Source organism: Chanodichthys erythropterus, chromosome 10, assembly GCF_024489055.1.
Source record: "Chanodichthys erythropterus isolate Z2021 chromosome 10, ASM2448905v1, whole genome shotgun sequence".
NCBI lineage: Eukaryota > Metazoa > Chordata > Actinopteri > Cypriniformes > Xenocyprididae > Chanodichthys > Chanodichthys erythropterus.
Genome location: NC_090230.1, coordinates 33,890,022 through 33,903,307, shown reverse-complemented (window position 1 = coordinate 33,903,307; position 13,286 = coordinate 33,890,022). Strand labels below are relative to the sequence as shown.

The 13,286-nt window shown below is 42.3% G+C and overlaps 1 protein-coding gene across 1 annotated transcript; it reads right to left on the bottom strand.

Annotated features, from left to right (window-relative positions):
* Nucleotides 1-288: 288 nt before the first annotated feature.
* On the bottom strand, nucleotides 289-6,998 carry LOC137028532 (dual specificity protein phosphatase 26-like). Its single transcript, XM_067397424.1, has 4 exons — nucleotides 6,981-6,998; nucleotides 6,687-6,886; nucleotides 5,971-6,182; nucleotides 289-5,448 (listed from the first exon to the last, which is right to left on the bottom strand). The coding sequence occupies exons 2-4, from the start codon at nucleotides 6,863-6,865 to the stop codon at nucleotides 5,246-5,248; spliced, it is 594 nt and encodes a 197-aa protein (XP_067253525.1). The 5' UTR covers nucleotides 6,866-6,886; nucleotides 6,981-6,998; the 3' UTR covers nucleotides 289-5,245.
* Between the last annotated feature and the right edge of the window lie 6,288 nt (nucleotides 6,999-13,286).

Sequence of the window (13,286 nt, the reverse complement as noted above, 5' to 3'; positions counted from 1 at the left end):
TTTGTATGCGATTAATCGTTTGACAGCCCTAATTATGTGTCATAAGAAATCAAGTTCTCCCAGGAATCGGGTCTCCTTTAGGACCCAGGCAATAATGCCTGATCAAAAGTTGTTATTGCGATGTCTTGACTAATTATAACCTATTTTACTCTTGTATGATGTTTATTAAGTGCACAAACAACATGTAACAACAATATTTGTTGCAAAGTTTGTAAAAAAAAAAGAAAGACAAAAATTAAAACCATTTTGCTAGAGATAAAACTATTTTAAACAGCGTAAACAGGTTGGAACTTTTTTTTTTTTTTTTTTAGATTCAGCACAAAAGCAACTCTTTGCAAAAATGAAATAATGTTTATTAGATTTCATATGCATTATAAATAAAAAAACAACATCATGATTTTTACAAACTCCCCAGTTTGTCTCTGGCTGCACGTTCCCGTTCAACGCAGAAATTTGGTCCAAAACAAGTTTAATCTCTGAGTGATCGACACTTGTTCTTAAGACACAAACTGGTGTGTGGTTCAGCTCCACGTACAGTGGAAGGGATTGGCAGTCCTGGCAGTATTTAGCTCCAGCCATTGCAGTGGTTGGAAGATGTTACGACGACCAACACATACACAAATACAGTAAACAGCTGTCCCCAATGATACAAATGTACAGAAATGACAATAATACTAGCACACTGTAATTGATACAGCTACAGTTGGTACATTGTACTGCACTTGAGGATTTGCTGGATTTGTAAGTACAAGAAGGTCGCACTTATTGTGTAGCTACCATATTTTACAATACCATACAAAACAAGTTAAAAGAGAGGACTTGTATAACTTGAAACGTGTAGAATACTTCACATGACATCTTTTTTTTGTAGTATTTATACAAACAAAAGCACACATCAATGATTAATCAAACAAGTTAATATGTAACAAAACTGACTGCAATTTGCATATAGTCACATGTACACTTGAGTTTAGAGTTCAGAGTTTTGTGTTGAATGTGATCAGCTACATTACCTTCATTAAAAGACACTTGAGACACCGGCTTTTAAATGCAAAACGAATAATTTCTATTATAACTATAACACTGCACCTATAACAACACATTTTTGAATTTGGGGTTAAAACTATGAGCCATGCTTCATAAGATAATCTGGCCATCAAAATATTCGAGTGGTTGTTATGGTGTTCTGGATGGTCACTATGGCAATATTATGGGGTATATTGTTCTGGGTTGTTGCTAGGGTTACTAGGGTGTTATGAGGGGATGCTTATGGAAGCTTGTTTCCACCATGGAATCAATTTTTATTTAAATATAAGTCTGTCTTTTTATTTCACAATTCTGACTTCTCACAATTGCGAGTTTACGTTACAAAACATCAGAACAGAGAGATATAAACTCAGAATTGTGAGTTTGAACTCGTAATTATGACATTATAAACTCAATTCTTACTAGTGTTGTCAAAACCAACTTTTGAACCAAGTTGGTACTGAAACTTTGAGCGCTGTTGAGCGGAATCTTAAACACATCTGATTGGCCATTGTGTTCACGCACTCAACAGATATGTCTGGGATTGGCTCAATTGATCGACGCCTCAAAACATGTTGTAAATAGACATTTTTTGACTAACGCCGCGTCGGAACCAGACGCGACGCCGCGACATGCAATAAAAGGTATCTTTTCCATGTTAATCTGAGTTTTTGTCCTAACCAGCCGCTATACGCGAATATTCTATTTTAGAAACGGTTTCTATTTCTCCGCGACGTCGCGGCTGAAACATCAGCACAAAGTATGATAATATCAGGTTCTGTGTATGTGCTTTATTTAATGTTAAAAGCGTCTAACGTGAGTTTGAATGTCATTCTGTGTTCCCCGGCTTTTTAGCTGTAATGAAAACAACTGGATAATTCACCTCAGATCTTGAAAATTAATAAATAGGCACAAGAACGTTCAAACTGTCAACTCAGTGCAAACAAACAAGTGTATTCTACGATAAAGATTGGTTAAGTCACTCCGTATGTACTTTAAATAATGTTTAAATTGTGTAATATTTATTAATTTTACTATGTACTTGCCCGTTTCATTGTGTCTGCTGTGATCTTGCCGTGAGAGCCCGCCCACACTCTCTTCTGATTGGCTGTGGTTTTTGATTGATTTTATCGCTTCTCACTGTCGCGTCGCGTCTAGAGTGGACAGTCAAATTGCTCGTCCCTGGAATCTTATGGCATCGCGTCTGGTTAGGACACGGTGTAACACTAATTCTGACTTTTTTCTCACAATTGGGAGTTTATATCTCCCAATTCTGACTTCTTTTCTCAGTAATTTGCAAGTTATAATGTCAAATTCTTAGGAAAAAAGACTGACTTTTATCATACTTGTGAGTTTATATCACGCAATTATGAGAAAACTAAAATTATGATATTTAAATTCACAATTGTGAGAAAAGTCTCGATTACCTTTTTTATTTGATTACCTTTTTATTTTTTGAAATAAGCTTCCAAAGTTGCTATAGTACCACTAGGCAACTAGGGTGTTTCTAGGTGGTTGTTAGGGAGTTCTATCTGGTTAATATTGTAATACTATATGGTCACTAGTTTGTTGTGATTGATGTGGGGTCTGTGGCAGTCAGTGTTGCCAAGTCCAAGGTTTTCCTGTGGAATTGGGCTACTTTTAAATTGTTGCCATGGTAAAAAAAATTTTTGGGTTGATTTCCACCCCCGTATGTATGATTTCGGCGCTCCAACACCCCCCAAAACTTGGGGCCCAGATATATAAATTAAGTGGAGAATTTGGCCGCCCGATGAAGAAAATCACATTGGGCTATTTTTTGGGCTACTTTTGACTGGCCATTGGCAAAACTGGTGGCAGCTGCCAATGCATTGTTCGCACAGAACGCGTATTTGCATCCCACTGCAATGCTTTCCATTGTTTATCTATATAAACATGCTAGACTGACGTGTTTGACTGTTGCATTTGCACCTTTTGCAGTGTCTCGCATGTGTCAAGATGTTCTAAAAAACATTTTTAAAATTACTTTAAATTTAAAAGCAGCTAAACTTAAAAAAAAAAAAGCATTTCTAGACCTTGCATTTTTTTTTCATGCCACTGTGCATCTCAAGTCTTTTGCAGTGTTCTAAAGAATGCTAAAGTTAAAAGTTCAACTTGAAAACGCCCCGCATCTCTAGACCTTGAGTTTTTCTATTCCACAACACACACAAAAAAAGCAGTTTGTCTATGTACACATGCGCGGCTAGACAGACATTTTTGACTGTTGCTCTTGCATCTCACACATTTTTCAGTCATTAGCTGCATCCCAATTCAGAGGCTGCATCCTTCAAAGGACTCTGACTTTAAAGGCCACTCCTTTGAAGGCCGCAAAGGTCAGACCGAGTGTTATTAAATGGGATGGCCTAGCTTATGGAGGATTGTTCTTGTCACCTAGCAACTGTAATAGCTTCTGTTGATGAGTGGCAGTAACGTTTGTACTGGACTTTTTTGAAAATTATATTCAACTGTCTGAAAGCAAAACAGGGTTCACAAACTGTATAAATGTCCACCATGAACCATTTCTGTATATAGTAGAGTATAAACTATATGTGATCGTGTCTAAGATATGTCAACATTTGAACCACTTTAAAGTTTTTTTTTTTTCATTTGTATCATTAGATATTTGAGTAAGTTGAAACCCAATATTTACGTTTGAAAGTGTAGTTCAGAAATTTCTCTAAAAAAAATCCTGTCGTCAAAGGTGCACAATGAATTCTGTGGTAGGCAAGGCAGCAAAAGATCCATCTATTGTATCCTTCATTTCACAGGATACGGAGGCCGCATTTGAAGCAGCCTTTGAATTGGGACAGCATTCAAATGCAGCCTTTGAAGGATGCAGCCTCTGAATTGGGACACAGCTAGTGTTAAACATGGACCCAGTATTCTAAAAACGCAGCGCTCAAGTTAACAGCTGGATTGCTGGATCTCTGGACCTTGCATTTTTCCCCATTCCACTACTCCGCGTCTCGTGTTTTTAAACGCAAAACTGCGTTCTGTGTAAATGGCCCCTTAGGATTTCTAGGTGGTTACAAAGGTGTTGTGGATGGTTACTAGATCACTGCTATACAGTTGCTCGGGCAATTCTGTGTGGCTCACTAGATTGCTATGGGTGGTCACAAGGTCACAAATGTTTTTTTGGTCATCCAACATGTGCAAATCTAAAACAAGTTGCACATTTTGCAGTATTGTTTATGTAAGTAGCTGAAATGTTGCCAGAGTTTAATATTTGTTTTATCTTTTTATCTAAACCTTTAACCAATAGTGGTGCTGGCTTAAGATCTGTTCAAGATAGGAGATGTTTTTATTTTCCATATTTGTTTCCAGCACATTAATTTGTAAAATCTATCACAATCTAATCTGATCCTGGAACATTCTGTTAAGCTGAAATTCTATTCAAATGACCCATTTGAACTGTAAAAAAAGCACCATTTTTTTTAAACTGTAAAAAAGCACCATTTTTAGTGAATTTGTGTCGAACATAAACCAGGCTTAGACCAGGCTTGGGGGCCATTCACACAGAATGCGTTTTGCATTCCACTGCACTGCTTTTCTATTGATTTTCTATGTAAACGCTCTAGACGGACATGTTTGACTGTTGCGCTAGCAACTGGTGTCTTTTGCAGCGTTTGATGCGTGACACGGCGTTCTCGAGTTGAGAATTTCAACTTTAAAAAAAAACATGTCTCTAGTTCTGTAAATGCCACAGATTGTTTGCATCCCACCGTGCTGCTTTTACATAGTTTTTCTATGTAAACATGCGCTAGACGGATGTATTTGCCCATTGCGCTCAGGTCTTTTGTAGCAGTTTGCGCATGACATTTCGTTCTAAAAACGCATTAAAAGTTCAACTATCTGCACCTTTTTTGTTCTTTTTTAAAAAACAACTGCCCTACGTCTCAAAACATGTTGTGTGCGAAAGGCTTCTTAAGCATTCCTGCTGGCTTTAACGAAAACATGTGGGTCACTTATCTACGGCGATTAACACAGCAACATTTCAGTGGGTGGTCATGTGAACAGATGTGAACGGTTAACAGTGAATAAGGCATTACGTACTTTTCTAGAGTTCCTGATGTAATAAGGCATTTGTACTGACAGCTGGAATAAACTCACTGTATGTAAAGACATTCTGCTCTTATTTACTGCAAATACAAATGCATTAGATCAAGGCCTTGGCCAGAAAGTTCAAATGCTACCAGTGAGTTTATGCTGCATTGCGGCTGGCACGCAGAACGCTGTCCAGACCGCTGAGCTGACGCAGGAAACCGCGGTTCGGTGTTACGCCACGGTGGTCCTTCACGGTCTTGATGGCCTCCACCAAAGTCATGTTCTGCCGGATCATGAGGTAGGCCAGAACCAGCGTAGCAGATCGGCTCACCCCGACGGCACAATGCACAAGAACTGTTCCTACAAAATTAAAGACACTGTATCGTCATTTGGATGACATGGAGACTACACTCAAGTATGAGTATGCTATAAAAGCTTGTTTCCGATTCTGACTTTTTCCTACAATTGCGAGACATAAAGTCCAATTCTGAGGAAAAAAAGACGTACTTTTCTCAGAACTGTGAGTTTATATCACACAATTCTGACTTTATATCACGCAATTGAGAAAAAAAGTCTGAATTACAAGGGGTAAAGTCGCAATTGTGAGACAAAAAAAATCAGAATTATGAGATTAAAAGTCACAATAACCAATTTTTTAATTTATTTATTCAGTGGCGGAAACAAGCTTAGTATGCACACTTAACCAGTACATAATTTTTTTTTTTTTTTTTGGTAAACAAATTAAGAATAAAAAAGTTCTTTATGAAACTTAAAGGCTGTAAAACCCTTTTTGCTATTATTTTAAACCTTTATTTTTATTATAATAAGCCTGGGAATTGTTTAAAAAACTGCTTGAAAGGAAGAGGCCCCTTATGAACTGACCTCCAGTACTAAGGGCTCTGTGAATGAACTCGGACGCTGGGTAGAAGTTCACACTCATGTCGAAGGAGGGCGAATCGTGGGCTTCAATGCCGTGATACGTGATGTTCATGCCAGCGTAATGCTCTGCGCCACCTCTCCATTTGCTCTGAGCACAGTTGAGGATGTGTGTGATCCCCAGCTTGATGAGTTCTTTGCGGTTTGAGGCAATTTCTCTGAAATGAGTATGAAAGGCTATTGTACACAGTACAACATTTACTAGTTTACCAATTTGTGCAGGAGAGAAGTTAACTCTTTTACTTCTACTGTATCAGTTACTGGATTTTGTCACACTTTATTAAAGTGCCCTTATTATGCTATTTTAAAGGTTCCTAATTTTGTTTTGGAGGTCTCCTCCTACATGCATCAAATGTCAAAAACACTTACATTTCCTCATAATATACATTAAGAATCTAGACAATAACTTAATTTGTCATGCATTTTGATCTTTAAAACTACATTCACAAACAGCTATATTACACACTATGTGAAAAGAAGCATAATAGGGGCACTTTAAATACATTATTCAAAGCATTAAAAAAGCATTTTATGATCCCAACACATCTTTTTTTCTTTGAAAAACTAGATATTTTTTTAATATAAGCAAATAAATCATAATCACCTGTTCAATATACGGTATACGGCATGACCAAAACCACATATATTCATGGGCTACTCACTGGTCACCTATGTAGAGTCTTGGCCACACTTCATCTGCATGATTACAGGCGGTTTTCCCCGTGTACAGCAGACGCTCAAGTTCAGAAACAGTTAGTACAGGACAGCCTTTCTCCGAGTCCTTTCTGCTGGGAGACCTGGAATTACTCCGTGACCGAGACAGTCTGGACATGAAAGCCATCTGGTCTGGCCTCCAGTCAAGCTATAAAATAACATAAAAAAATCTAATTAAATAAAAATAAAGATTTAAAAGTTTAAATCTGTTTTTTAAAATTCAAATTAAAGGGACAGCTCACCCCCAAATTACTCACCCTCTCGTTGTTGTACAGTTGACACATTTTTCAGCTTAAATAAACATTACTTGCACTATCAAGAAAACATCAATCAATATAATTCTATTTTGTATTTTTACAATAAGAATGTAATTAATGTTCTATTTACTAAAACAAAGTATATTTCTCATAATGATTAAGCATTTTTAGACATATTCCAAAATAATAACTATGCAGTACAAAAAAAATTATATTTGTTAACTGATGTTTAGCTGTTTTAATTCATCAAAGCTCAGTAAACACTGCAGGTGTCATGATGGTCACAAGGATTTCACCAAACTGACTGCGCACTAAAAAAAACCCTCACAGATCATGTTTTCAAGTAATTTCATGTTTCAATGTGATGTGACAAAGCGGTGATATCTAAGTAAGTTGTTTACTTTTTAATTAGTCTTCCCATTAACACCATTACTTATTCATTCTGACCAATTTTACAGATACTAGTCACTTGTATCTCTAAAATTGATCAGAATGAATAAGGAACTAGTAACTAATGGATGCAATGTTATCTGCCTGCAATACCGCAGTAGTTTCAGGACTGCATTTCTAGGACCCTAGTTTTTGTGACAGCGCCATCTAGTTTTAAATATTCAAACAGGGTTACCAATGGTCAGGTTTAGGGCTAGGGGTTGGTTTGGACAATATATAAATTAAACTTAATCAATTAAACAACTAAATCATTGCTAGGCTCCTAGAAATGAAGTCCTGTGGATGAGGCACATGCACAAAAAGGAGAGGTGGGATTTAGTAATAAGCCAATTGTAGTGCAATGGAGCCACCGCCTCCTCTCACATGACTATTCCCCTTTAATTCTTAATTAACCCTCACCAAACCCATGGCACACTTTTGGGAGTATATGAGCCAGCATGAAACAGAAGTTGTGATAGTTTTTTCTTCCCTATTGTGACATATATCCAAGTTTTTTCTTCTGGAACACGAAAAATGTAGGATTTTTTTCCATGGGGAATTGATTCATGCTTGTGGTTTGCTATTGGTGGATCTCATGTGAGTGACAGCTTGTCCCGCCCTCACGCCAGTAAACACATCATCAGAGAAGAGATGTTGCTGAAAGAGGGAGGGGAAGATATTTTGATTTCAAGATGACTTCATAACTCAGTGGGCTCAATGGAGGCAGGAAAAAAGCTTAACATTAACCTGCTGTTGTCGCTTTTGAACAGTGTAACTTTTAAAAAAGTTTTCAATGTCATATTTCACAATACTTGTGTCGCTTTAATTTTGAACTGTGGATTATTATTAGTTCATTCATTCAGTTATTTTTGAGGGGCCACTTTCTCCCTTGTTTTGAAAGCATACGATTGGGTCTTGTAAAAAACAAACCGAAATGAAATTTATTATTTAGCAAAAATCCTGACCATTTGTGCATGTTCATAATGAGACTGTTAGCGAAGCAGTTCAAATCCACAAGCGTGCCATTTTGAGAAATTAAAGGATTAGTCCACTTTTAAATAAACTTTTCCTGATAATTTACTCACCCCCATGTCATCCAAGATGTCCATGTCTTTCTTTCTTCAGTCGAAAAGAAATTAAAGTTTTTGATGAAAACATTCCAGGATTATTCTCCTTATAGTGGACTTGAATGGGCACCAAATGGTTGAAGGTCAAAATTAGTTTCACTGCAGCTTCAAATTGTTCAAAACGATCCCAGATGAGAAATAAGGGACTTATCTAGTGAAACCATCGCTCATTTTCTGAAAAAAATTGAAAATTATATAAGTTTTAACCAGAAATGCTCATCTTGAACTAGCTCTCTTCTTCTTCTCCTCTATTAGAATTCCAGCAGTGTAGACACTGCTAAGCGTATTACTGCCCTCCACAGGCCAAAGTTTGAACTAATTTTTATATGCAAAATGCTAGTTCAATAGTACATAACAATTAGTTCAAACTTTGGCCTGTGGAGGGCAGTATTACGCTTAGCAGTGTCTACACTGCTGGAATTCTAATAGAGGAGAAGAAGAAGAGAGCTAGTTCAAGATAAGCATTTCTGGCTAAAACTTCAGAAAATGAGCGATGGTTTCACTAGATAAGTCCCTTATTTCTCATCTGGGATCGTGTTGAACAATTTGAAGCTGCAGTGAAACAAATTACGACCTTCAACTATTTGGTGCCCATTGAAGTCCACTATAAGGAGAAAAATCCTGGAATGTTTTCATCAAAAACTTTAATTTCTTTTCGACTGAAGAAAGAAAGACATGGACATCTTGGATGACATGGGGGTGAGTAAATGATAAAGAAAAGTTTATTTAAAAGTGAACTAATCCTTTAAGATCAAAACACAACAGCCAGCTCATGGGTAATTAATTATACACGTAATTTCTTCTCTGAGGTGAATATCTCTCTTGTGTTCTGGTTGTCGCAACAACAAAGCGAGTTCACACCATAGATTCACGCCTGTCAGCTGACATCTGGAGCTTCAGTCTGGAGAAATTCACCTCGGAGAAGAAAGTAGGCTACACGTACACTTTTAGGGATTTCCTTGCACTTGGAAAATACTGCACGAGTCATTCTGTGACACATACGACATTAGAACAATACCAAGTAGAGTAAGTTAATTTATCTGTTTAAAATATATTTTAAAAGAAATGTAAGTCACTATGGTATTTAAACCTAACTTATGTCTAAAATTAATATCTATAATATATTTTATATTGCTTTTACCTCATACAGTGGGGATCGAAAGTTTGGGAACCCCTTTCAGAATCTGTGAAAATTTTAACAAAACAAGAGAGATCATACAAAATGCATGTTATTTTTTGTTTAGTACTGTCCTGAGATATTTTACATAAAATATGTTTGCATTTAGTTCACAAGACAAAACAATAGCTGAATTTATTAAAATAACCCCATTCATAAGTATGTGAAGCATTGATTCTCAATACTGTGTGTGGTCACCTGATGATCCACGACTGTTTTTGTGTTTTGTGATGGTTGTTCATGAGTCTCTTGTTTGTCCTGAGCAGTTAAACTGAGCTCTGTTCTTCAGAAAAATCCTGCAGCTCCTGCAGATTCATCAGTTTTCAAGCATTTTTGCATATTTGAACCCTTTCCAGCAGTGACTGTATGATTTTGAGATTCATCTTTTCACACTGAGGAAAACTGAGAGACTCAAACACAACTATTAAAAAAGGTTCAAACATTCACTGATGCAGAAGGAAACACGATGCAATAAGATCTGGGGGGTGAAAACTTTTGAACAGGATTGTAACGATCACCGTCTGTTCCTGTCACTCCCCGGACTACACTTCCCACAATTCTCCCTGTCAGTCACATGTTCACTTCACACCAATCACCTGTTGCCACATCCACCCTAGCACACCACACTGATTACCACACCCAGCTGCAGCTCATTAACAGGACTATAAAGGACTTCCAAACACACCACCTCACCGCAAAGTATTGTTTAACTGTTGTTGCAATTTCCGAGCGTTTATTCCCTGTTTGCCTGTCTGTTCTCGACCTTGTCTGTTCCTGTTGTTTGATCCGTTGCTGCCTGTCCTGATCCTTGCCTTGCATACTGTTCTGTGAGTGATATCTGCCTGCCTTTTGACCTACCGCCTGTACCCTGACTACGACCCTGCCTGTCCTTTGCTGCTCCTGTTTGTTCCTGATTGACCCTGCCTGTACGACCATTCTCATTCTTAATAAAACGCTGCACTTGGATCTCCTGCCTGAGTCTCCATTCACAACAGAATACTTCGCCAAACCAAGATCCAGCAGCTACAGTGAGTGTTTGTCTCATCCAGCATCAGCATGGACCCAGCAATGTGTCTTGTCAGCCTTCGTCAAGGTAACTGTACCCTGGAGGCACATATTCAAAAGTTTCTGGATATAGCCCACTTATCTGATCTACCCGACTGTGCCCTCATTGACTTTTTTATTTATGGATTAAACCAACCACTTAAGGACTATGTATTCACCAATGGTCCACGAGGGTCGTTCGTGGAGTTCTTGGACTTTGCCCTGCTCACCGCTGGTTCAACTTTTACTGTGGGGGTCGCGGAGGAACGCGACACCACATAATGGCTGCCGCGCCAATGGACATTCACAAAATGGCGGCTACCATCACAACAACAGTTCACGTCTCCACTGATCGCCCAGAGTCACGTCACGTCTCCACTGATCGCCCAAAGCAACGTCACGCCTTCGCTGATTGCCCAGAGCATCGTCCCGTCTCCGCTGATCGCCCAGAGCAAAGTCACGTTGTCGCTGATCGCCCAGAATCACGTCACATCTCTGGATCTGTCTGGGAGTGGAGAGGGTTGCGTTCCAGTGTGGCTGATCCACCGCTGATGTCGGCGCGTGCGGCTGGAATTCCCAAGCATCAGTCGGCCTCTTCGCTCTCAAGCCAGCCGGCCTCCTCGCTCTCAAGCCAGCCGGCCGCCTCGCACTCAAGCCCGCCGGCCGCTTCGCTCTCAAGCCCGCCGGCCGCTTCGCTCTCAAGCCCGCCGGCCGCTTCGCTCTCAAGCCCGCCGGCCGCTTCGCTCTCAAGCCCGCCGGCCGCTTCGCTCTCAAGCCCGCCGGCCGCTTCGCACTCAAGCCCGCCGGCCGCTTCGCACTCAAGCCCGCCGGCCGCTTCGCACTCAAGCCCGCCGGCCGCTTCGCTCTCAAGCCAGCCGGCCGCTTCGCACTCAAGCCAGCCGGCCGCTTCGCACTCAAGCCAGCCGGCCGCTTCGCACTCAAGCCAGCCGGCCGCTTCGCACTCAAGCCAGCCGGCCGCTTCGCACTCAAGCCAGCCGGCCGCTTCGCACTCAAGCCAGCCGGCCGCTTCGCACTCAAGCCAGCCGGCCGCTTCGCACTCAATCCAGCCGGCCGCTTCGCACTCAAGGCAGTCTGCCGCTTCGCTCTCAAGCTCGCCGGTTGCTTCGCTCTCAAGCTCGCCTGTTTCAACGCTCTCAAGCTCGCCGGTTTCAACGCTCTCAAGCTCGCCGGTTTCAACGCTCTCAAGCTCGCCGGTTTCAACGCTCTCAAGCTCGCCGGTTTCAACGCTCTCAAGCTCGCCGGTTTCAACGCTCTCAAGCTCGCCGGTTGCTATGGACTCTTGTTCGCCGATTGCAGTGGACTTAAGCACCCTGGACACGAAATGGCTGCTTTGCCAGTGCCCACGGGCAAGATGGCCGCCCCTGCGGTGCTCAAGGATGCAGGGGTTGTTCCAGCTATTGAGTCCGCTCCAGCCAGTGAGTCCGCTCCAGCACAGCCTGCTCTCCTGGTCTGTCCTGTCTTGGCCCAGAGGGCTGTGCTCACTTTTTATGTCTTGGCTGTCCTACGTGCGTTGAGGAACTCGAGCTCTATTGACGTCCCGGAGCAGCCCGAGCTCTATTGACGTCCCGGAGCAGCCCGAGCTCTATTGACGTCCCGGAGCAGCCCGAGCTCTATTGACGTCCCGGAGCAGCCCGAGCTCTATTGACGTCCCGGAGCAGCCCGAGCTCTATTGACGTCCCGGAGCAGCCCGAGCTCTATTGACGTCCCGGAGCAGCCCGAGCTCTATTGACGTCCCGGAGCAGCCCGAGCTCTATTGACGTCCCGGAGCAGCCCGAGCTCTATTGACGTCCCGGAGCAGCCCGAGCTCTATTGACGTCCCGGAGCAGCCCGAGCTCTATTGACGTCCCGGAGCAGCCCGAGCTCTATTGACGTCCCGGAGCAGCCCGAGCTCTATTGACGTCCCGGAGCAGCCCGAGCTCTATTGACGTCCCGGAGCAGCCCGAGCTCTATTGACGTCCCGGAGCAGCCCGAGCTCTATTGACGTCCCGGAGCAGCCCGAGCTCTATTGACGTCCCGGAGCAGCCCGAGCTCTATTGACGTCCCGGAGCAGCCCGAGCCCGCTGCCGTCTCGGAGCTGCCCGCTCTCCCTGATACGGCCATGGAGGCCGTCACCGAACTGCCCGCTCTCCCTGATACGGCCATGGAGGCCGTCACCGAACTGCCCGCTCTCCCTGATACGGCCATGGAGGCCGGCCACCGATCTGCCCGCTCTCCCTGATACGGCCATGGAGGCCGTCACCGAACTGCCCGCTCTCCCTGATACGGCCATGGAGGCCGTCACCGAACTGCCCGCTCTCCCTGATACGGCCATGGAGGCCGTCACCGAACTGCCCGCTCTCCCTGATACGGCCATGGAGGCCGTCACCGAACTGCCCGCTCTCCCTGATACGGCCATGGAGGCCGTCACCGAACTGCCCGCTCTCCCTGATACGGCCATGGAGGCCGTCACCGAACTGCCCGCTCTCCCTGATACGGCCATGGAGGCCGTCACCG

What these genes read in the sequence shown, in the direction of transcription:
- LOC137028532 (XM_067397424.1), bottom strand. Translation starts at nt 6,865, where the DNA reads ATGGCTTTCATGTCCAGACTGTCTCGGTCACGGAGTAATTCCAGGTCT. An exon ending in AGACTCTACATAGGTGACCA is followed by an intron (nt 6,183 to 6,686) that starts GTGAGTAGCCCA and finishes TACTCATTTCAG; the next exon opens with AGAAATTGCCTCAAACCGCA. An exon ending in CAGAGCCCTTAGTACTGGAG is followed by an intron (nt 5,449 to 5,970) that starts GTCAGTTCATAA and finishes TTAATTTTGTAG; the next exon opens with GAACAGTTCTTGTGCATTGT.